This window comes from Electrophorus electricus, chromosome 3 (genome assembly GCF_041902795.1).
Source record: "Electrophorus electricus isolate QZ-2024a chromosome 3, ASM4190279v1, whole genome shotgun sequence".
NCBI classification, from domain to species: Eukaryota; Metazoa; Chordata; class Actinopteri; order Gymnotiformes; family Gymnotidae; genus Electrophorus; species Electrophorus electricus.
Window position 1 is genome coordinate 10,997,749 of NC_137499.1, and position 23,976 is coordinate 11,021,724.

Consider the following 23,976-nt stretch of genomic DNA (forward strand, 5'->3'; position numbering starts at 1 on the left):
CGGGGTGGGGGGGGGGGGCTTAAAATTATTCCCCACGTCACATTTCCGCGACATTCCGCAAGTGAAACACAACCTCTGTCGACTCTTTAAAAATGTCGGTTTTTCACGACGAAGTCGAAATAGAAGATTTTGAATACGATGAAGAAACGGAAACGTACTACTTCCCGTGCCCGTGCGGAGACAGGTTCGCCATCACTAAAGTACGTTTTCCTAAAAGTGTTGAACACATGGCTGCCGGACGCTGATCCAGGTCTTCATAACCGTCTTTCATTGCTGTAACCCGCTTCACCGCGACGCTTCCTAAATCTGAGTTGTGTGTGTGTGCGCGTTGCAGGAGGACCTGGAGAACGGCGAGGAGGTGGCCACGTGTCCGAGCTGCTCGCTCATCGTTAGGGTTGTTTACGACAAGGCACGCGGACCGATCCTGTTTTCTGTGCACACGTGGTTGATGAATGCCTCCACTCGGCACGGACTCTGTTTGTAATGCTTTTAGGTTTCCAACTATTGGTTCTTTTGCAGGAGCAGTTTGTGTGTGGGGAAACTGTCGACGCTCCGATGACGTCCGAAGCTAAACTGGAGGTGGCCCAGACATAATGGTTCACCAGTTAGGAGAGACAGGAGATCCGATACCTCCATCATCAGTTACCAGGACAGCTGATCTGATGCCTCCATCGCCAGTCATCCAGAATGAGTCGACTCCCTCTGCTCGAAGAACTATGGGCAAATGACTCTGGATCTTCATGTTCTTATGTCAGACACTTGCTGTGGCATAATTTTGCACAAGGACTTTGTGTTAACGTGAAATGTATTTATTTTAGCAAGTATTCGCTTCCTTCCTTTAAAATAATATTTATATGGAAAAAATATTTTTAGAATGAGTTCTACGGCGTGTTTTAAAGCGCTGTACTAGAGGTAGTTACAGGATCTGAGCAGCAGGGGGCGCTGCCGATTAATCGGAAACAGCGTGTCACGTGTGAACAGGTGGCGCGACGTTTGAACGTGAGATTTCTGAACAGATCGGAGGCGAACGAACTACATTTATGTGGAAAAACACGGTCAAATGAGAAGTCTGAAGCACGAGGGAAATGAAATGGGCGCACCAAGGCTCGACTCCAGTAGTGAAGACGTCACCACTGTGCGATGTACTTACAATATTTTCTTTTACATAGATGGTGCTTCAGGGTAATGCGCCTGAAAAATAATCCAAGAATGTTCAAGTTTGTGTAAATGTCACTCCGTTTAAAGCAACTAATAAATAATTTATAGCAGTGAATTTGGAGTGTGGCCTTGCCATGACGATGAATGATGCAGTCTAATCGTGCACCAGGTTGTGGATGATGGTCGTCAGGTCCCAGTTCAGTAAAAGACCGTACCGAGAACACTGGAGTGTAAAGTTCATTATTGTCTGTGGGGTCAAAGGTCTAGAACTGACCCTATAGGTGACCAGAAACCAGCAGACGGTCATTAATGAAGAATGTTGGATTTATGTTTAAAAGGTTGACAGTCTGGACTAAAGTGAGCCAACTCTCACAAATACGACAGTAGATTAAAAACTGAGGGAGAAATTAGAACCACTGCTGACCGGGGCTCGTGCCCAGTCGGTGTTTGGTTTGGGTGCGGGAAGGTCCGTGCCTCGCGCTCCCAGCGCCTCAGGCCGCCTGATATGGAAGAGCGACGGTGAGCGCGGGTGCTTCATTCCTCCTGCAAAGGACGGAGACTAAGTGGAGACGTCGGACCTTTACTGCCACTCCGGTTATGTCGCGCTGAATTAAAAACAGCCTTAAAGGTCTCGTGTTCTCATTCTCATCAGTTAAAACTCATCCACTGTTAGCCCGATTCGCACCGACGTAACCGCGCGAAGCAGTTTCTGGAGCACGCTGACGAACAGCACTGCAAGACCCGAGGCTCCTTCTCACTGTGGACTGAGTGCAGACCTCGAGGCTAGCGCACCTTTCCCCGCGTGCTCCTTCCTGCGGGCACGGTTGCACGTTCTCACACGCGCACGCCTCAGTGCCGAGACGGTCCGTGGGACAAGTAAGCAGGCTGGACGGCTCTTTATCGAAGTGTGCTCAAACACATTTAAATGTCGTTTCCTAATTTGTTTCAACTTATTTCTGACACCGCGCGCACGTGAACAGCCACTGCGCGGGGCAGTCCTGCATCGGTGGTGCTGACGTCACTCGGCAGCGCGAGGCGGTGGGCTGAGCAGCGGAGTTCCAGGGCCTGCGAGAGACACCGGGAGGGAAGCGAGTGCGCGCTAAGGCGTTTTAGGAGACACAACTTTTGTATGCGTAGGTCCAGGAGCTGAGAAGGGTACAGCGCACCGCACCTGCCGCCCGACCCGCTCGAGGTAACCGGCACGGTAAGAACACCCACCGAACTGCCGTTAGCTGGAGATCGCGTGCAAAGTTGGGGTGTGTGTGTGTGTGTCTGGGAGGTATGTGTAGGATGGCGAGAGCAGCTTTAACGCGGCTCACTCAAACACGGTTCCGAGGCTGGGGGGGAGTCTCGTGACATTCTAACGGTAGTTCTAGAACTTCACAGAAGCTCATGGAAGAGCGCGAGAAATGCTGCGTTAGTGTCTTCGCCCGCGAGGCTTTGTGCGCCCGCGCCACGGTAGCTAACGTTAGTACAATAGCTGGACGTGGGGTTGCCGTCACGCGGCTGCTCCGGTGTTCTTAAGAGACCGCGTGAGATCCGCCTGCTTTCGGTGTTTGGCGTGAGCACTGATGTGCAGTTTCGCTCCTGATTTTCATCCCCGTGAATAACGAGACGGGTGTGTGATGGTGGTCTTTTCCTCTCGCGCAGACGTGCAGTGAGCGCGCCGCGCTGGGTGATCTGACGTGCAGGCTGCGATGGTTTGTGTTGTGATTTCTAACAAATGCAAAGTGCTGCGTGTATTTTCTGCGGTTGCGTGTGGCAGACCCGCCAGGTGGGTGAATATGAACAGGTAACTAGGGTTCGTTCAGATCTCCTGGCAGGAGGTGGCTGGTGCCGCCCAGTACACAATATTCCAGAGATCTAGTGACCTCTAGGCTAGAATGAGCCTTTCCCCGCCAAGCGCTGTTTTGACAGGTGTTTTGTGGTCACGTTGTGTCTGTGGAAGATTGACGTTACTAACATGACTGATCTACCATGAGCGCGACATGAAGAGCAGGAACCCATCCAAGTGCACACGCAGGGTAAAGGTCGTGCAGTGACTCCTATGAGCTTGTTCACTTTCTCAGTGGAGATTAGGTAGACTCTTCTCTGTGTGTGTGTGTGTGTGTGTGTTGAACACTTCAGGATCCAGCTGTTTCCTGAATTGTCTAGTTCATGTTCAATCCTGGGTACCCACTACGTGTTTGTGAATACATTTACTGCTGTTTCTTTGTTTGTTTTAATGATGCTGTGCAGTGTTATGCAGTTTTAATTATCAAATAAATTCATTCGGTCATTTATCGACAGTAAAAACAGTTGCTTTCTTTCAGAGTGAAGACCACATAAGATTCAGCCAGTTAAAGGAAAATATTTGACGAGAATGCCCCGCGTCCAGCATCACAGACAAGATCCATCCTTTAAATCAAATTCTCTTGATGTGCATCTTGACTAATGTCAGGCTCTTGGCATAGGGCATATGTGTTGGCATGGCAACCGGTGTGCCCCACGGTGTGGTGGTTTGGTGCCTGCTTTGTGCCGCACGTGTGAAAGGCACTAACCTGTGCTGTGTTCACGGCTGTGTTTACCCCAGCAAGGGGGAGGGGTGGCTTAGCGAAGCCAAAAATAACCCCGCCCCTTCACCTCTGCGTTTGAACTCCCCACTCCTTCCCTGCTTTGTTTTTTAATTGTGTGTGTGAATTTTTTCCCCAAATGCTTCCTTAACGATCAGCAGGGAAACACACTTATCATTGTTACTTCACATAACATGCCGTTCTCTTGTAAATATGATGTGATAAATGTAACTTTCATTTTAGGCAGTGCTGTGTATGTGCGAAGTTCTCTTTGAAGCACCTTTTGAGTTCTTCATCTGGTTCACCCGGAAGGCGTTTCTGTGATCTAGTGTGCTTAACCTGGGTCGCGGCGCAGGCCGGGGGTCGCCGGGGTCAGAAAGCGCTCTGGTACTCTTGTTCTGTGCAACCACACACAGCAGTGCGGTGACATCATTCTCCAGAGGGTGAGGTGGCTGTCTCTCAGAAACAGACATGTTATTTTCTCCCAGTGATAGACACACACACGCGCGCGCGCGCACACGGCCGCTGCTGGGTCTGATCCTCGTGTGGCCAGTAAGGCTGTCGTCATGGTACACTGTCGACAGGTCCTGTACGGAATCACATGGCATTCCAATGATGCATCATGCTGAGTTCTTTCACACTAGCTTCCACTGGCCCGGGTCAGGAACCCCACGAGTCCGGGGCCTCTCGGAATCCTGAAACGCTCTTTGCCTGAGTTCAAAAGTCCGAATCCACTATGTCTGAATGTGGAGTTGCGCGTCGTCGTTTGAGCCCGAACCTGGGAATTCCTGGACTCCACTTTCCGAGCTGTGTTGTCGGGGGTTGGACCCGTTAGTGAGTTGTGATCTATAAATGGATCATGTCATGCAGGAGGGCTATCACTATACATATCCCCCAAAAAAGTGCTCCCTTCTCTGCTCTGTAGGAAAATCCGTAGGCTATGGGAATTTGTTGGCGTTTCCTTCCCCGGATAGCAGAGTGGTTAGCAGCTCTGCGTGTGCAGAGATGCATATTTCATTAACCGTCTAGGAAAATGTAGAGACACAATAGATCATCAGGACAGGAAGGCTCTTCAGTGCCTGAAAATGAATGAAACCCCCAAAATAGCCTCTTTCTCTGATGGGGACAAATTAGACTCTCCGAACATTGCAGGGACTCTCGTGTTTATAACATCGCAGCAAGTCTCATGACCCACCAGTGTGATTCCAAGTCTTGCTAGTTTCAGGGGGTCCCTGTTCGAGTCTTGGATGCCTCGTACTTCCTGTTTCTTGTAAAATTCCGCCCCTCGCTTGCCCATGTCAAGGTTTGCAAGATGAAGGACGTCTTTGTGTCCCTGCTGATGTCAGTCCTTCAGTCCCGTGGGGCAAGCAGGGCTATCTAAGCTGATGCCGGCGTGCTGATGTCATCAACAACACGGGCAGATGGCAGATAGATCAGCTCCTGCGCTGAAGACTCTCGGTACACAGAACGCTTCACGGTCTCGCTGTGTTCTTGTACTGTACAAACCCGTAGTTATGTAATGGGTCACAGCGCCTGGATGTGCTCCAGCCTCTGAATGGATTTGTGTTGTAGCTCCCAAACGCTAAAGACTGTGTGACTGTGTTTAGTTTTCCTGGGTTATTTTAAAACTCATTTGGGATTTATGGTTGGTTTTCCATACATCTTATAAGAGTAGATCACCTCAAAGCGCTGTTGTAAGGTGTGAAGTGGAAATACAGCAGCAGCACTGACGCGTCACGGAGGGGCTGGATGTGGGTTAAGTGATATTTTTACATTTTGCTTGTTCACTTCTTGATTCTTCTACTGGTGTCAGCAAAGATGAGATTACAGACTGTGGGGCGTGTTGAGGCGTCTAAAGTGATGCTGCTACTAGGAAGAAGTAAGAAGATCCAGATACTCAGTACAGTGTAGTATAGTGCTTCAGACTGTAGTCTACTGGGGTGGGATTAGCGGGCATGTGAGGGGCGTGTCTGCACTGGCGTGTGAGGGGAGTCTACGTGCAGGACTGTTTTCAAAGGGCGGAGTTTGCAGGTTGTTGTCATGATTTCACAAGGTGACTTGAGCACTTCTTTCTGCTAAGTTTTGTCTTTCTTACAGTGAGAGTATGATCAAGAGAGGTTAAAAGTCAAACTCATCCCAGTTTCAGATAAAACCCAGTTTACATTCAACTGCTTTCCTCTTATATGTAAAGCAGATCAGAGTTTTTGGATTTAAGAAATAGATTAGGTTTTATAGATTAGGTCTTTTATAGATTGTTTTAGAGATTGTGTCTTGCTACTAAACCAAGATGTAGATGACCTGTGCCAGCACAAGGTTCAGGACGTGTGTTTGAAGGGGCTGTGTGTGTAAGGGTGTGATGATCCACGCACAGTGCAGGTTTGTTTGAGTACCCCACTGTTTGATCAGGATTCAACACACTTCACAAAACAATACAAACAGGTAAAAGAGGACGGTCCCTACATTTCTATTTTCGGTTTAATAAAACATTTAACACTGTTAACACGCGTTGGCTTGGTTTATTGGCAAGGTTGGGAAGGTGAAGGTAGCGTTCACACCTACAGTTCTGTCCGGGTTCATGGTGAGTTGAACGATGTTCTGGGTTTGTGAGTGGGTGTCCGCTGAAGCTCGCTGAAACAGCTTTGCCTTCCACACCGTCGAGCTGTCGACCGTAGACACAGAAAACACAGTCAGTCTTCATCCAGCACCTGAATCCTGAGTATCTGTTCACGTTATTTCCTTCCAAAAGTTTGAGGCAGTAGAGAAGGGATAAACGCAGACTGGGCCAAAACGATGAGCCCAGCCCTCGTTTGGTGGAGTGAGGAGTTTACTCATTAAAAAAGTTTGACAGGCAGTTTTCTCCTGGCGCACATGTGGATCTGTTTACCCAGAAAAGCATTCTTTCACATAACCCTTCACCCAACCACAAGAAGACACATTCAAGTACAATATCCTCTTGACAAAAAAAAATTAATCAGAAACCCAAATCTGGGTGCAGTGTTGGAGGCAACTGCATCTCCAGTTTCCAACCGCACAGGAGGTCTATGTGGCAGACCACCCCTGCTGGTACGCTGGAACTCCTGTGCGATTGGGAACTGGAGATGCAGTTGACTTCCTGTTAATAGCATCAGGTCACACTTTGCATGGCAGTTGTGGGTCGTGCTTTACACACTAGATACCCAAATGGCCTCATTCTGCAGCTCACAGGCTGGGTGAGGAAATGTTGGCATGTTTAGGATACCTGATTTGAGATTTTAACCATATTTTCCACCATTACAGACTCCTGTATTGTTAGGAGTTATATTGCCACTTTTTCAGTTGGCTTTGCGGTCCTAAGATGGCATACTGCTAGGTTGGGATGGCTGTGTGTTGCATATGGGTGATGTGTATGACTATCTTTAGCTTTGCTGATGTGTGCAATCCACTGTATTTCATGTAGTGTACCACCAAAACAGTGCTATAGTAATGTCACGTTAAAACAAGTCTATTAATACAATGATGTTTTTTAAATGTTTTTAATAAATATTTACAATAAACTATTAAAGAACAGACACCACTGATCCCTGTTAACAGGCTTTCTATACTATTTTCGAAACAAAGCATGCATACTATATATATATATATATATATATATATATATATATATATATATATATATATATATATATATATATATATATATATAATCTCTTTCTAGAAGTACTGATAATGTCTGATATGATATTCTTAGAAATGTGTGGTGTAACCTAATCTTTTGTGATATTGAAAAGGGTTCTAGTCATTGTCTAATAACAGCAATTTTATTTTATCATACCTGTAGAATTACATCATGGGTTGCTAAGTAACAACTGGTACCTTTATTCTAATGTGCTGCTGTCCCTGGCAGGAGAAATGGTCACTCTTATAGAAATATACCAGTGTTCAGGGTCACCATTACAGAAATATATTTCTTTATTTTATTTTTCTTTTCTTTTTTTTTCCTTTAGGGTGCAAAACTAGTGTAAAAGCAGTGGTCTACTATGGAGTGTGTGTTAGCGTGAGTGGTCTACTATAGGGTATGTGTTAGCGTGAGTGGTCTACTATAGGGTATGTGTTAGCGTGAGTGGTCTACTATAGGGTGTGTGTTAGCGTGAGTGGTCTACTATGGAGTGTGCGTTAGCGTGAGTGGTCTACTATGGAGTGTGCGTTAGCGTGAGTGGTCTACTATGGAGTGTGCATTAGCGTGAGTGGTCTACTGTAGGGTGTGCGTTAGCGTGAGTGGTCTACTGTAGGGTGTGAGTGGTCTACTATGGAGTGTGTGTTAGCGTGAGTGGTCTACTGTAGGGTGTGCGTTAGCGTGAGTGGTCTACTGTAGGGTGTGAGTGGTCTACTGTAGGGTGTGTGTTAACGTGAGTGGTCTACTGTAGGGTGTGCGTTAGCGTGGCTGTGATGTTAGTGGTCCACTGTAGGCTGTGTGTTAGTGTGACTGTGATGTTAATGGGATTTTGGAGGACGTGTGCTTTAGTGTGACTGTGGTGTTACTCAGGATACACACTCTCTCCCATGTGCTGTTGCGTTAATTGTCATCATGTGTAAAGTAAGTGTGTTACAGCGGTTCATCCTGCTCTTGGCTCGGTGGCGCTCTCAGAAGCTGGAGGAACTTCTCATTATGTGCAGAGATTCTTAATACAGCTTGTTCAGAGGACTAAGGCACTACCGATGACTGATCAAAGTGTGTGTGTGTGTGTGTGTGTGTGTGTGTGTGTGTGTGTGTGTGTGTATGTGTGCGCGCGCGTGCTTGCGCGTGCGTGTGTGTGTTAAAGATGAACAAAATGATTGCGGCTCGTCTTGATAGGCACTTGTGCTGGACTCTCTTACTCCCACGGTGGAGGTGTGGGCGGAGGCGTCTAGTCCTGCCCCCTGCTCCGTGCCTGAAGGCTGTGGTGTGTTTGGGGTGTTGAGGAATGGTGTACAGTAGCAGTGCTGGCTAAAGACACACCAGAGCAACACACCAGAGAACACTCAGATCAGAGCATGTCAGTAATAGATCATTTACTTACAATGAGGGGTGTGAGTGTGTGTGATTTCTAGTCTACACTGCTGTATGTCTCCAGGCTTTAGCTGGGCCACTAATATTTAATGAGCTACGCAAATCTGTTTGGCCCACTTTTCATCTGGAAGAGTTCTCTCTCTCTCTCAGGGAGGGTACCAGGCTGGCCCCTATCCCCTATACCCCATTCTTACCTGAACCGCTTGTCCTGTTCGGCAGCTCATGTCTTCGTTTGCTAGGTTATCACTCTGACCCACAGTGACCTGGTGTCTGGTAATGAACCTCCTGACTCCTGAGCATCTGTTTCTCATCTCGTATTCTTGGATTGCTGCCATGTGGTGACTAAGGATGAGAGTTGGGTGTGAGGTTCGGGCCCTGGTGCTGTCTGTAGTGGTTTGGCTGATTTGCGTTTCAGCTGCTGTCTTGCCTCGACCCGACGACACCGAGCCTTTTAGATCCGTGATGCACCGTGCAATAGAGCCTGTTGTTTACAGACACAGGAGGAAATAATGGTGGCTTCGGAAGAAAAAACGCATACTACCTTTGTCCCCTGTAACCCATGCACATACACACACAGAGGGATTTGATCTGACCATGGCAGTGCTCACAAACACACGCACACACTCACTCACTCACTCACTCTCGAGTGGAGAGCATAAACATAACTAAACATATGCACTAAATATCATATTAATAACATATGCACTAATCATAACAGCACTAATAAGACTGTTTAAAATCTCTCTCTCTCTCTCTCTCTCTCTCTCTCTCTCTCTCTCTCTCTCTGTGTACTCTCCCACTTGTGGGGGGGGGGGGGGGGGTTTGTGCTGCCTCCAGTATGGCTGTATGACAGAACTGCAAAGTCCAGACAAAATAGGACTCTGAACGGTAACTTGCTTAACCGAGGTCCACCTACTCTGTGACTTAATTAGGTACACCTACTCTGTAGCTGTAGTCTTGTGATCATTTTACACAGTTGCTGGTGTTTGCTGTTTTCTGGTGTTTACCAATCGTAACATGTCCTGTTTCATTACCCATTTTGCAAACAGAATGTATGTGTGTGTATATATATATGTGTGTGTGTGTATATATGTATGAACGTGTATATATATATATATATATATATATATATATATATATATATATATATATATATATATATATAAATAATTAATGCGTATAGAGTTGTATTCTTATAAGTGTTTGAAAAAACAATATTTATAGATGCATTTGTGATAAACTTTATAGTATAAAAGTTGTGATGCTGCCAACACTGGCATTTAAAATCGCAAGTCTCAGCTGTAACTCACGATAGAGACGAGGTACCAGCATCCACGCGCCAGCAGGATCCGTCATCTGACGTCAGAGCACGACTGTAATACCGGCACCGGCATCCCGTCAGGGGCGATGCCTGACCGATAAATTGTTTTCATCGTCATCACGATATGAACATGTGCAATAAACACAAGGTAAAAAAATCATCTGCATGGCATGTGTAAACAAAAAGTCTTTGTTTTTTTGACTCATCAGATTAAACATTGACTCCATTTGGTGGCCCTCAGACTGGCGGCTAATCACAGTGATGATGGTCACAACACACACATCACAGTGATGAGAAACGGGTAAGGAAGATGATTGACGAAGACCGTGTGGTGAGACAGGACACACACACACACCACAGTGAGGAGAGACAGATCAGGCAGAAGGTTGATGAAGACCGTGTGGTGAGACAGGAAGTTGAGGGCCTTGGTGAAAGTAATGGGAGTCATTTTAAACTGCCATGTTTCATCTAGAATTATTTATCCAAGTTGTTTTCTGCCCCGTGTGTGCCTGTGTCCGTGTGTATTTAATTTTTTTTATTTCAAGAGATTTTCTGTTGAGTGTAGCCTCCCTCCCTGGTGGCTTTGCATGTGGCGTTTGTTTACGTTTGTGTTACAGTTGCACATGGGCTTTGTTTTGATTTGTTACCACGTGCCACCCGGATAGAGCATGGTGTCTCATGTGCCGCGACGCTGGTGGGTTATGATGTTCTGCCCCTTGTAAGTCGGATTGTTTCGCGGACCACGTTACGTTTGTTTCTTTTTTTCATCAGTGCACTTTTATGTTCTGTTTTGTTTTCGTTCATTTTATTAAACTTTTCAGTTTAAACACGAGATTCGCATCCTCCTTTTTCCTGCACGTGCTATACCTGTGATGCTGAGTTAAGAAGAAAATATTTGACAGGAGCAGAAGAAATTTAAACTACATTTTCTGATAGTTAACTTGCCTTATTAAAATAAGTGAATCTTTTGGTTGGTTGGGTATTCATGTGAAATTTGCTTGATAAAAGTGTGTAATATATTCTCTTTATTTCTTTATTTAGTTTATTCAGTGAGCTTGTTAGCAGTGTAAAGACAGAAAGACATAGGAACTGTATTGTTTGTCATTGCAATTCATATCGTCATCGTAGTGTTGAACAATGTCAGTGCATGTTTTCTTCATAACTTGCAATAAAGGACACCTTTAAAGCAGGTGGACTGTCATGTGCCGTATATTAAAAACACATCGTCAACCACTAGATGTGTTGCGTGTCATTTGCATTATTCTGATATCATTTAGCTTTGTTGCAGCATGTACACGCCATCAGACAACCACACTGCAGGAGCGTCTGGGATTGGTCCCGATACTCTCAGCACACGTTTAAACATTTAGAGACTTTGTGATTGGTTAGAAGGCTCATGTACACAGTGCAGCCTGTGGTACTGTGAGTATTGCAAAGGCTGGCACTCTGTACTGCAGCCTGGGGGGGCTCGCTACCTGAGCTGGACGTAGGAACTATAAACAGGTGTAGGAGATATAACCTGAGCTATAGCACCACTGTTTCCCTCTGTTCATAACAGAATTCCTTCTTCTCCGTATTCGTGGCTGGAATGATCGAACGTTCCGTTTCTGAGATGTTTCGTGAGAACTTCTTTGGCATTGTTATTGGACGTTGCGATTTCTCCCATGATGGATGCTATGGCAACACATATTACTCAGTCTGTATGCAAGGAAGGGGACAGTCAGTTCGGCCTGAGGCTCAGACGATGGGACACAGCCCTCTTAGCTAACTGCACTACTGAAGAGCCTTGTGTGTACACACACTCACTTGCTCGCTCACGCACTCTCTCTCTCTCGCTCTGTGTGTGTGTGTGTGTGTGTGTGTGTGTGTGTGTGTGTGTGTGTGTGTGTGTGTGTGTGTGTGTGTGTGTGTGTGTGTGTGTGTGTGTGTGTGTGTGTGAATGAAGTAATGTGCCCAGCAGTAACAGCTGACCCTCTGATCTAAATTATATTATTAGATTACATTTCAGGTTATTATGCTTTAGTGTAATAGTGTTAGATTATTAAATTATGTCCCAGGTAATTGGACTGTGTTCCAGGCATAGGTTTGGCTAGGCTTTTGGTCAACCTAATCCCTAACCTAATATCTGACTAGATTCTAGATTATTAGGTCAGGTTTTAGATTATTCAGTTAATAGGTTAAATTATAGGTTATTAGGATGGTTTATGGATTATTGGTTGAGGTTATGGGTTATTAGGTTGGGTTATGGGTTACTGGGTTGGGTTATTAGGCTAGGTTATGTGATATTGGGTTGGATTATGGGTTAATGGGCTAGGTTATGGGATATTGGGTTAGGTTATGGGTTATTGGGTTAGATTATGGGTTATTATGTTATAGGTTAGGTTTCAGGTTATATATTTACTTTATTTAACATTTAATGTAACCAGGCAAGTCATTAAGAACATATTCTTATTTATACCACAATGATAATAGTCAGAGCAGACACACACACACACACCCACACACACCACAGTGATAATAGTAAAAAAATGTAATGTATTACAAAAACATAATTGACAAAATAAAATAACAAGCCAAAAATGAACACAACTGCAATAGACATGTTAATTCGTTAACAGCAACACCGGTAAATAAAAATTTAATCTTGCTATATTGCAATTGCTATAAATTGCTATAAAATGTTCCGTTTGTAGTGTGTTTCAGCCATACTGAGCTGCCAACTGAAGTGAGGAGCTGTGTGTGTGTGTGTGTGTGTGTGTGTGTGTGTGTGTGTGAGAGAGAGAGAGAGAGAGGGACGTTCACTTGGATGTGTCTGCTAAACACTACAGCAGGGTCTCCAGATCCTGGCTGTGTCAGAAGAGTGTTATACATGAATGTGAAGCTGTGGATATTACGAGGATTGTGGAAACAGAGCACGCTGACCAGAAAGCACAGACTGCAGTGATGGTTCTGAAAGGGGGCATTTATACCAAAACAGATTAAAGATATTAGCATGGGTTATGGGTCATTAGGTTAAAGGTCATTTGGTTTGGCTAGGTTATTAGCTCAGGTTTCAGAATGTTGCTTTATGAAGAGGGCTTCTCGGGGGTTGGAAAGTTTTACTGATGGATAAATGTTGCTCTCAAAAGCGGAAGTAATAAAACAGAGGGGTGTGTGTGTGTGTGTGTGTGTGTGTGTGTGTGTGTGTGTGGACAAGTAGACAGGCAAATGACTGCCTTCAGGTTTTTTAAAGATGTTGTTTACAACAGAGGGGTGTGTGTGTGTGTGTGTGTGCGCATATGTGTTAGCTGTGGGGTACAACAGAGGGGGGTGTGTGTGTTGGGGGCTCTCTTTCTCTCTCTCTCGCTCTCTCTCTTTCTCTCTCTCGCTCTCTCTCTCTCTCTGTCATTCTCTGTCTCTCTCTCTCTCTCTCTCTCTCTCTCTCTCTCTCTCTCTCTCTCTCTCTCGTGTTCATTTCCCTGCCAGTTTTGGCTGTTAAACACAGGAGCTGTGCTTTTAGCTGCTGGGAAGCTCAGCCTCCGCTGGGGCTTCTGGGATTTGTGGTTTGAGCCACCAGTAAGCAAGGAATTAGGATGGACAGAGAGAAAAGGAGGGAGGGAGGGAGGGAGGAGAGAGAGAGAGAGAGAGAGAGAGAGAGAGAGAGAGAGAGAGAGAGAGAGAGAGAGAGAGAGAGAGAGAGAGAGAGAGAGAGAGAGAGAGAGAGAGAGAGAGAGAGAGAGAGAGAGAGAGAGAGAGATATTTATTTAGGTGGATCGGTTTTGGTAAAGTCATGTGAAGTCTCTCAGAGTCGCCGGGCTCAGGGCCAGTAGCTGATCTGGGATTTTACTGTCTTCTGTCAAGCAAATATTCCAGTCCAGGAATATGCCAGCGCACGGCGAGCATTAACTGCTGTCCAGAGAGACGCCGTCATCTGTTTCTCCTCAGTGGAACACCAGCGTGGGCGTGGGAGTGTGTGTGCTGGTCCCAGTGTTTAAATATGGCCAACCCTCAAAAACCACTGTCAAATCCCACTACATTGTGGGAAATGTGGGTATGGTTATTGGGACTGGACAAACACACACGCTTAGACACTCGCACACACCTCCGCAGATACCAACACACACATACATATACCCACACACACCCAGAGAGAGCAGATACCAACACACACACCCACACACACCCAGAGAGAGCAGATACCAACACACACATACACACACACCCACACACACCCAGAGCAAGTGGATACCAACATACCCCCCCCCCCCCACACACACACACATACACACCCCAAGAGTAGCCAAATACCAACAAACACACCCCACACCACAACCCCCCCCACAGAGTGGGCAGATACCAGCAGAGGTGCTTGCTGTTGTTCCAGGGTACAGATGGCACTTGAGGATTCGAAGCTGAACAAATGTAGTGTGAAATTCAGTGAGCTGGCAAACTCCATCTCACTTCCTGCCTTACTGCCGTGCCATTACCGCACCACCTGGCAGGAAGTGCATGTTTCACTAGTATTTTGTTAAAGGTGCGATAAAGATCCACCCCCCCCCCCCCACCCCACCCCTCTCTGACTTCACATTTCTCAGGGCACATTAGCTAAATGGCTCACAGAAACAACAGTTTCTTGTTTTTCCTGCACCAGTGCTGGTAGGTCTGCACTGGTCTATCCGTGTCCCTGCGCTGGGAACCAGTAGCTCATGTTTAACTGGTGCCAATGTTTCAAAAACAACAGGCAGTATGGTGAATTCCAATATGTGGGCTTTGGAAAAATGTCTGTTTGGGAAAAGGTGAGTGGAGCTGTGCGTGATTGATTGATTGATTCTCCGTCCCCCCCTCCCCATCCATCCATCTCTCGTTCTCTCAGCCTCTTTAGCTCCAGCCCTCTCTCTCTTTCGCTCTCTCTTTCTTTCTCTCGCTCAAATTCGAATTAACAAAAATTAACAATAAAAGAAAACGTGAGAAAGAGGGCAAAAAAAATAAAAATAAAAAATGTATAATAACTTTGTATACAAACCTCCTGTAGAGTCGCACGCACGCACACACTTTGATGTATCTCTGTGGGACTGGTTTAAGATGCTTTACGATTGTTTAGTGCTGCCACACTCAGACCACCTCACCATATTTGTGTTTCTTAACACATTGTCTTCTGAAGATGGCCTGTGTGTGTGTGTGTGTGTGTGTGTGTGTGTGTGTGTGTGTGTGTGTGTGTAAGGTTATGATCTGTCTCTGACTGTATGTCTCTTCTCTGGATGTCCAGAGTTTCTTATTAGGACCCCTTTTCTCAGGTTATGGACACTAAATCTCTCTCTCTCTCTCTCTCTCTCTCTCTCTCTCTCTCTCTCTCTCTCTCTCTCTCTCTCTCGTTCTCATTCCCTTGTTTTTACCCTCTGCTCCTCCTCTTCCTCTTCGGGTCAGGCCTTTCCCAGGAACTGGGTCACAGGAGGCTCCAGTCACATGGATCCTTCTGGCCAACGTAGTGCTGCACACTGACACTGCTGGAATCCAGCGGCCAGACCCAACACGAACGCACGCACGCACGTGCCCACACACACACACACACACAGACACAGACACACTCACACACACTCACACAATCACACACACACCTTTTAACAGACATGAACAGAGGTTTAATCCCACACACCTGAGTGCAGATGTCTGTTGAGTTTTGCTATATAGAGCATGGCTAATTCTTTTCTTCTCATCCTTAACACCCCCCTGCCACACACACGCACGCACACATACACGCACGCACGCACGCACACACACACGCACACACACATCCTCTCCCTTGCCCTATTGCAGATGATCACACTGGGATTTTGAAATCAGTTTTATCTGTCTTGTTTATTTTTGTATGTTTTGTTTATTCTGAAATGCTGCACATTGTCTCAAGACTGAAGGGGCTGGGGAGTTATGGCAACCGTGACGAGAGTGAAAATTAATGAGCCTGGGTACTATCAGCGAGCGTGCGATCGTGCGTGCGAGTTTCGATGGCATGTTTCACTCGTCAGCTAACAGTCTCTGCCCTAATGTTCTCTCTCCGGAGTGAGAGTCTCAGTCCAGCTCAACAGAGTCGCACATCTATTTTAAGCTCCTCCCACAGTGTCCCCTCCCCCGTTTGTTGTTACCGTGGTTCCCAGGCAGTTTGGGGGGTTGGGCATGACAGTAGCCAGAGCAGAACAGGTGGTTGTGGGCAGAGCTTTCCAGCAGCAGGGGCCGGACAATTGGGCAGTTAAGTGGGGGCGTGGCTCGCAAGGGCAGGGTCTGGCCGGAACATCCGCCCAGGGGGCAGGGACGATTCCCACAGCCCAGCTGTGCTCCATGAACTTTTTCTTTTTCTTTCTTTCTTTCTTTCTATCTATCTATCTATCTATCTATCTATCTATCTATCTATCTATCTATCTATCTTTCTCTTTCTTTCTTCTCGTTTTCCATCTCTCTAACTTTTCAGTAAATACACTGCATGTCCACGCTGTGGGCAGTGGTTTGTGATTGTCACCACTCCGCTAGGAGTGTTGGCTGGCTGCCAACTCCAGTTGCATAACGGCAGAATTAGCTCACAACTCACAGCCGTGATTGGCTGGCGCAGCCGTAGTGGTGCGTTAGGAGAAGCGTGAGCATTACTCGATGCGTCCTGTGACCAGCGTGACCTTCCTCACTGCACCACTCCCTCACCGTGCCTACGGTCCTGCCCCCGGTCTCCCCAGCGGGTGCAGACGCCCTGGGTTGTTTGAGAAAGGCTGGGATGTTGCAGGGCAGGAGTCCAGCACAGACCGGTGATTGGTGACTGCTCAAACACACCTGTCTCAACTTGTTAGCTCGATACCAGGTTATCCTGGACCCCGGGCGTCCTGGACCCCAGCCCTGCTGGTCTGTAGCTGGACGGTCCAAAGTAAACACCGCCTTGCTTGTCAGTGGCTGTGGATTACCGAAAAAACAAACGCTGCATGTAAATTTCCACGTCGCATTCCCAGCAGGGGAACACAGCGCTGGGGGTCGGGAACTCTTCCCATCATTCCTGGAACATGGAGCGTAGCGGAGAAACGGTGCTGGAACTGAACGTTGAGCGGGTGAAACTGCCATGCCATCACCATGGACAGCTCGGACGGGCCGTGAGACAGCGTCTGCACGTGGGCACTCAGCTATGCCCGCTGTACCCACTATGCAGGGCTCTCCAGGGGCTGGCATGGCACCTGTCGGTGCAGTCAGGCAGCGGCGTGGGTGAGGGGTAGTCAAGCTGGACTCATCCGTCACCACGACAGCGCGGTGACGCCTCGTCTCCCCCATCCTCCTCCGGCAGGCTGGGCTCGTCTATTGCTCATTCCACGTTCTTTTGTTTTCTCATTCCTGTCTCCCCTCCTCACGCTGCTCTTTCTTTCTACTTTCTGTCTCCCCGTTTGCTCGTGCTTGGTGAGAGTGCTGAACTGTACTATTAAAGCCAAACTTTTCTGCTCAGTCTCTCTCTCTCTCTCTCTCTCTCTCTCTCTCTCTCTCTTTCTCTCTCTGCATGAGGAGTAAGGTTGTGAAATACTAATTGGTACTTAAACGGTTGGTTGAGGGGAAACCTCTCCAGCCGGTGGGCGAGGGGGGGCCCTGTTCCCCCTGACCTACAGCGTTAGTGCCCCGTACGGGGGCTACAGAGATGCACACCCGCCTTGTCTGGAGGAGCGTCACTTATCCCGGCACACCCGCACACCGGACCGTCTGTAGCGCCAAAACAGCCATGGCACCCAACGTTGAACGCCATCGCTGGGCTGTGTGGGAGGTAGAAACGCAGCCGTGTCAGGAATGCAGCCGGGTTAGTCGGGAACGCAGGGTCCTGACTGGTTTGTGGATACTCATCTGAGGTAGTTGGGGCAGTTGGGATACCGTGTCACGGCTCCATTGCGGGTCTCGTCCACGTTCGGCCTGCTAACCTTAAGCCTAACCTTAACCTTAACCCTAACCCTCTCACTGCTGTTCCAGTACGACCCCATGACAGGATGTCGGAGGAGGTGATTGTCGTGGCCAAGTGGGACTACACAGCCCAGCAGGAGCAGGAACTGGACATCCGGAAGCACGAGCGCCTGTGGCTCCTGGACGACTCCAAGACCTGGTGGAGGGTGCGCAACGCCTCCAACCGCACGGGCTACGTCCCCTCCAACTACGTGGAGCGCAAGAACAGCCTGAAGAAAGGGTCTCTGGTGAAGAACCTGAAGGACACTCTGGGTGAGGCTCTCTGGGGTCAGGCTCTGCTCACGGCTTCTGTGTTTGGGTTACGTGAGGGCAGATTCTGGCACAGTAAACGCTGTTAGAGAGAATCTTTCTCCTTTGGAAATCTCCTGGTGCTAATGACACCTGTCTGCATGGTCTTCAGAGATAAGAACTGTATGTGTGCGTGCGTGCGTGCACGTGTCTGTGCGCACGCGCTCACGCTTTCGCGTGTGGTGGTGCGTGTGTGTGGTCGGTTTGTTGTGATCAAGGCTAGGTTAAGAGGGGAGCTAGCATGCTAGGTTGTATCGTAAGGCCTTACTGATTTACTCTGCCTTGTTAATTACACAGCTGGGGGGTCATAACACTCATGATAAAGACAGGAATAATGGATCAGGAGTGATCATTCCCGAGCCAGACAGGGGTGGTATGGGAGTTGCCGGTAGGGCCGCAGTGATTATTTTATTAATCGAGTATTCTGTCGATTATGTCATCAATTAATCGAATAATCACATAAATACTTTTGCTGTACTAAAGAGCTTTAGTGAATATTTAAAAGGAATATAAGACAGGTCTCTTCAAATGAACAATTAATTTCTGTTTTAGAATAATCTATATGTTTATTGCTTAAATTGCATCACTTTGTCAAAATTAAACCTAATTTAGTGTATTGAAATGCCATATTACATTCTGGGTTTTAAATAAAATATTTTCTGAAATGCAAAAACAAGTAGATAAATTAATTAATTTCAAATAATTTTTTTAATTGGTATCTGTGTTTTTCGAAATATGTGCAAAACATATGTTTAAGGGACTAACACTAAACACTATTACACTTACCAATAAACACTAGGGTCTTACGTTAGCTATGGGAGCACAGCTTAAAGAACAGAGTCAGAGGGGAACACAGGCATGAGGCACCCTGGAACATCAGCACTCCACAGCTCTCAGTCAACCTTGAGAGGTGAAGTGACAGCATCATAACATCCCAGTTTACCATAACCCACAATGCCCATGGACCACCAGATGTACACCTTTACCCAAGATGGGAAGTAGTTAATAAAACACCTGACTGTACAGATAGGTTTTCAGCCTTAAATATTGAGACTGTGTCTGAGTCTGGAACATTTGCAGGAAGGCTATTCCATAGTGTGGGAGCTTTATAGGAAAAGTCTCCATTTATGTTAACAAACTGGTAGTGACTGGTAACATCACCTGTCTAGTTTTACACAGCACAGCACCTGTCTAGTTTTACACATCACCTGTCTAGTTTAAGGTAAGAATAGGCTCTGTGTTCCCATTCCTGGGCCCTCGTGTGTTTGAAGGGGGTGGCCAGTTGGAGCATGCTGGAGGCGTTTAGCTGCTAACCTCTGTCTCTGAGGTTATGCACGCTGCTCAACCTCTGTCTGACCTCTGCCCTCTCCCACACACCTGATTGGCTGTGTAACCCCACTCATCTTCCATGCTCCTGATTGGCTGCCATTAAGGTCAGCCACTCTGATCTCTTTCCTGCAAATGTCTTCTTCTTTAACGTTGCATGCTAACAAATCTCAGTGTGTGGCTCCGAGTCGGTTTTCCCATCAAGTCTCATAGATGCGGATAAGAGGAAGACCTCCAGGTAGTGTTTACAGGAATGCTGACGAGTTATTGATCTGCACACGAATGATGTATCTGTGTTACAGACCAGGCTATTAACAAGGCTGTCCTGAGACTTGTGGTTTGTAGACACTCAAATCTCCTCATTATGTGAAGTCAGTTGAACGTCCTCCTGTCACTGAAGAGAGGTTGTGTGTCAAACGTGTGATCGCGGGTCATTTTCAGCTGCGAGTTCATGAGAACTGCCTCTTCGGAAAACGGTGACCCTCGTCATGACACTGGGCTGTAAGATGCTCACCCTGATTGGTGCGTCTTGATTTCCTGGTAGACAGTGAGCTGTTGACCCGTGATTTGACATGTCATGTATATTACATAACTGTTTCATTTAAAGGTTGAAAGCCAAAACAAAAACAGAAAAAAAGATTTCTGCAGTGCGTTGTGTAATTATTTTAGTCTAATTAATAACCTGAAAGTGTGGAAATGAAGTTGCTGAGTGAGATGCTGTGTGACGTGTCTTACGTGATCTAAAGGAGTTTATACATCCGTTCAGAAATGCCAGCAGGCAGTGTTGGTGTGTAAGGGCCCACAACTGTTACTTTCTTAGCAGTGTTATTTATTCTTAGCAATTTTATTTAAATTATTTCATATATTTCATTTTATGAAATTGGGTCACCCATCTTTCCTCTGTAACACTAACCCATAAACACACTGTAACGCGTACTCTCTTGCTCTCTCACACACACACACACACACACACACACACATACACACACACACAAACACACACGTGCATGTGTGTGTATGAATGGATCATCTGCTGCTGTTTCCTCCGGAAGTGAATGTTGTGGCTGTCTGTTGCATGAGTGCATGTGTGCATGAGCACGTGTGTGAGTGACAAAGAAAATATTTCTCGCATGTGGAACATCGCCTAGCTTGTCTGCCATCGTTTTTGTTTCTGCAGCAGGCTAAAAATAGAAATATCTCTCTGAGGAGAGGGGAGGGGCTCTGGGGAGAGGGGAGGGGCTCTGGGGAGAGGGGAGGGCTTTCTGAGGCACTAATATGAACTTACAGCCTCAGCACTACTGTGTTTGATTTAGGAGGGAGGTTGATATTACAGTAGCAGGGGCACATGCTTTACTGACCTGCAGCTGATGGAGAAATGACTGAGGTCGTAGGAGACGTGTTCAGTGTCTGCACGTGTGTGTGTGCGCGTGCGTCTATGTGTGTGTACATGTGTCTGCGTGCGTGCGTAGGCACGCGTGTGTATGTGAGTATGTGTGTGCGCGTGCACGCATGCGTGTGTGTTTCTAAACGTGTCTGCTCGTCGTCACAGGTCTGGGGAAGACGCGTCGGAAGGTGAGCGCTCGTGACGCGTCTCCCACGCCCAGCACAGATGCCGAGTTCCCGTCGAACGGCGGCGGTGGCAGCGGCGAACGCATCTACGACCTGAACACGCCCGCCGTGGCCAAGTTCGCCTACGCAGCAGAGCGCGAGGACGAGCTGAGCCTGGTGAAGGGCGCGCGCCTGCTGGTGATGGAGAAGTGCAGCGACGGCTGGTGGAGGGGCGTCTGCGACGGCCACGTGGGCTGGTTCCCCTCCAACTACGTCCAGGAAGACGAGGAGGACGAGGTGGCCGGAGGGGGCAGGGCCAGGGACCCGCCCGCCTCCCGCCCGGCCCTGGCCAATGGCGCGCGCGTGCTGCACACTGTCCAGACGCTCTATCCCTTCAGCTCCGCCCTGGACGAGGAGCTGAACTTCGAGCGCGGGGAACTGATGGAGGTCTTGGAGAAGCCGGAGAACGACCCTGAGTGGTGGAGGTGTCGCAACTGCCATGGCCACGTGGGTCTCGTGCCCAAGAACTACGTGACTGTGCTCGGCGACGGGCCAGCGGAGGGCGGGGCTGAGGATGGGCCCCGCCCCCAGCAGCACACCAGCCCCGCCCACACAGGGAAGTTTGGCGGGAAGGATTGGTACTACGGCGCGGTGACGCGGCACCAGGCCGAGTGCGCGCTGAACCAGAAGGGCGTGGATGGGGACTTCCTAGTGCGTGACAGCGAGTCCTCGGTGAGTAAGGGGCACACGGCCTCCGTGCCTTTGGAAGCTGTCAGACGTGTTGTGACTGGCTTTTGTCGTCTCTCCCGTTTGCCACAACGCTCCCACACACGGTTTTGTTTGCGTACACGGCTAAACACAACCTTTAGTGTTTCGTATCTGAATTATTCTGCATAATTCTCTGGATGTCAACTACTGTATTTGGCATCATTGAAACTAGATGTCCAAATCAACGTTAAAATGGCTTTTTTATTCAGTGGCAGTCACAGTCTTGGCATGAAACTGTGCAGCTGTCAGTCTCTCTCACTTACTCTTTTTCTCACTCTCTCTCTCTCTCTCTCTCTCTCTCCCTCACTCTCTCTCTCACTGTCTCTCTCCCTCCCTCCCTGTCTGTCTGTCTCACTCTCACTCACTCACTCTGTACCCCCCCCACCCCACCCCACCCCACCCCCATACAGCCGAGTGACTTCTCCATCTCTCTGAAGGCGGCGGGTAAGAACAAACACTTCAAGATTCAGTGCAGCGAGGGCGTCTACTGCATCGGCCAACGTCGTTTTTGTACTATGGAGGAGCTGCTGGAGCACTACAAGAAGGCTCCCATCTTCACCAGCGAGCACGGCGAGAAGCTCTACCTGGTCCGGCCCCTCCCGTGACCCCTCTCCTGACGGGGGGACCCCCTCCAGTGCCAAACGTGAGCCAGCGGGCGTTCTGCGACTACAGTGCCACCAGGACGACTCGGACCCGTCGGCGCGCTGCCGTGTTTGATGTCCTCTTTTTCTCTTCTCTTGTTCACTTCTCTAAAGATTCTCTTTTGTTTCTGGACCTCTCAGAGTTGGTAAAGATGTACGAAAATAAAATCTCGCCTTCACAAAGCGTTGAAAGAGCTCGCACGTCTCGCCTTGGCTGGCTAGCTCCTTCTGTACTTAAAATATTTCTGTCAGGACACAAAGGAGACCTGGTACACGCCTCTGCAGTAGTGTAACGTAGTAGTGTCGTTTTAGAGGGTCTCTGTTCTGTTATCAGCTCTGACAGTAGGACCTGGCGGTAATGATACCACCTCGAGGGGCTACGCAGCCCAGAGGAAGTACAGGATACTGTATCTCCAGTGCCAGAAAGACGCACAGACGCTCAGGAACTGCTGCCCCCTGCTGGACATAAGTGGAAATGCCGACCAAGAGGCCTGCTGGTCAAATGAGATGAATGTCAATAAATACTCAACCAAACGTGCCCCTCACACACGCACCCATTATGTGTAAGGGCATCACACTCCACTGTCCACACGTTTCGTCCCTGCTACCCTGGACACAGTCATAAAGGGGACGATTACAAGACTCCTTATTCTGTTCAGTTATGTCTAGGTACACTTATTTCCAAGCTTTTTAAAAGTATATGTAATAGTGTCATAGAGCATTGTTATTTAAATTCCTGTTACAGCGTTATGCCTATTTAAACAAGAGATTAAAGTGAAAATACCAGACATTTACTAAGCACTGTACCAATGACAGTTGTGTTGGAGGTCAAGAGGCCTTTGTTTAATTAAACGTTTTGCAAAATAATGAGAAAATATCAGAGGCTTTTGTGATTGGATGATGATGAACCAGTAAAACCTCCTGCAGTGTAACATAATCGCCACTAGGGGGAAGTCTTGACATGGTTGTTAGGTTGATCCCTAGAATGGGAGTAGTAACAGCTCTGAGTTACCGCGGGTGACCGATTGAGCCCAGAGTGAAGCTCATGAGTCACGGCGGCCATGTTTTAACCCACAGCCAGAATTAAGAGGCATGTTTGGGGGTTCAGGATGAAGGGTTTCTCACTGAGGATTGTACTGAGCAAACGTAATCGTACAGGCAGGAGTCGCCTCTCTTTGGGAAATCACACCTTGCCTGTGTTTGGATGCTCAGAGACGCTGTGCACAGGTCGTTCAGGGTCAAGCCTCTCGTACTGAGGGTGTTATCGACCTTTTCTCTTCACTAAGACCCAAGTTCACAAACGTCGTTTCAGAACTGAGTAAGACTAATGAACAAGTCCAGTACAAAGGAAAACAATTTGTGGTTTTTGACTGGAGTTTCACTGATGGTAACAGCGTAATT

General features: G+C 47.6%; 2 protein-coding genes across 5 annotated transcripts; both read left to right on the forward strand.

Moving 5' to 3' along the window:
• Nucleotides 1–27: 27 nt before the first annotated feature.
• dph3 (diphthamide biosynthesis 3) lies at nt 28–1,273 on the forward strand. The gene is made up of 3 exons (XM_035524692.2): nt 28–200; nt 335–409; nt 520–1,273. The coding sequence occupies exons 1-3, from the start codon at nt 93–95 to the stop codon at nt 592–594; spliced, it is 258 nt and encodes an 85-aa protein (XP_035380585.1). The 5' UTR covers nt 28–92; the 3' UTR covers nt 595–1,273.
• A 221-nt stretch (nt 1,274–1,494) lies between these two features.
• nck2b (NCK adaptor protein 2b) lies at nt 1,495–23,440 on the forward strand. Of its 4 annotated transcripts, none has more exons than XM_027004740.3 (5): nt 1,495–2,362; nt 10,267–10,358; nt 18,014–18,256; nt 21,168–21,898; nt 22,345–23,440. In XM_027004740.3, exons 3-5 carry the CDS (start codon nt 18,031–18,033, stop codon nt 22,537–22,539), a joined length of 1,152 nt encoding a protein of 383 aa, XP_026860541.2. In that variant the 5' UTR covers nt 1,495–2,362; nt 10,267–10,358; nt 18,014–18,030; the 3' UTR covers nt 22,540–23,440. The 4 variants fall into 4 exon arrangements, with proteins under 4 accessions (XP_026860541.2, XP_081566355.1, XP_026860540.2 ...); XM_081710229.1 differs by lacking the exon at nt 10,267–10,358 and having other exon boundaries at nt 1,500–2,034; nt 2,139–2,362; XM_027004739.3 differs by lacking the exon at nt 10,267–10,358 and having other exon boundaries at nt 1,500–2,362.
• Nucleotides 23,441–23,976: the final 536 nt, after the last annotated feature.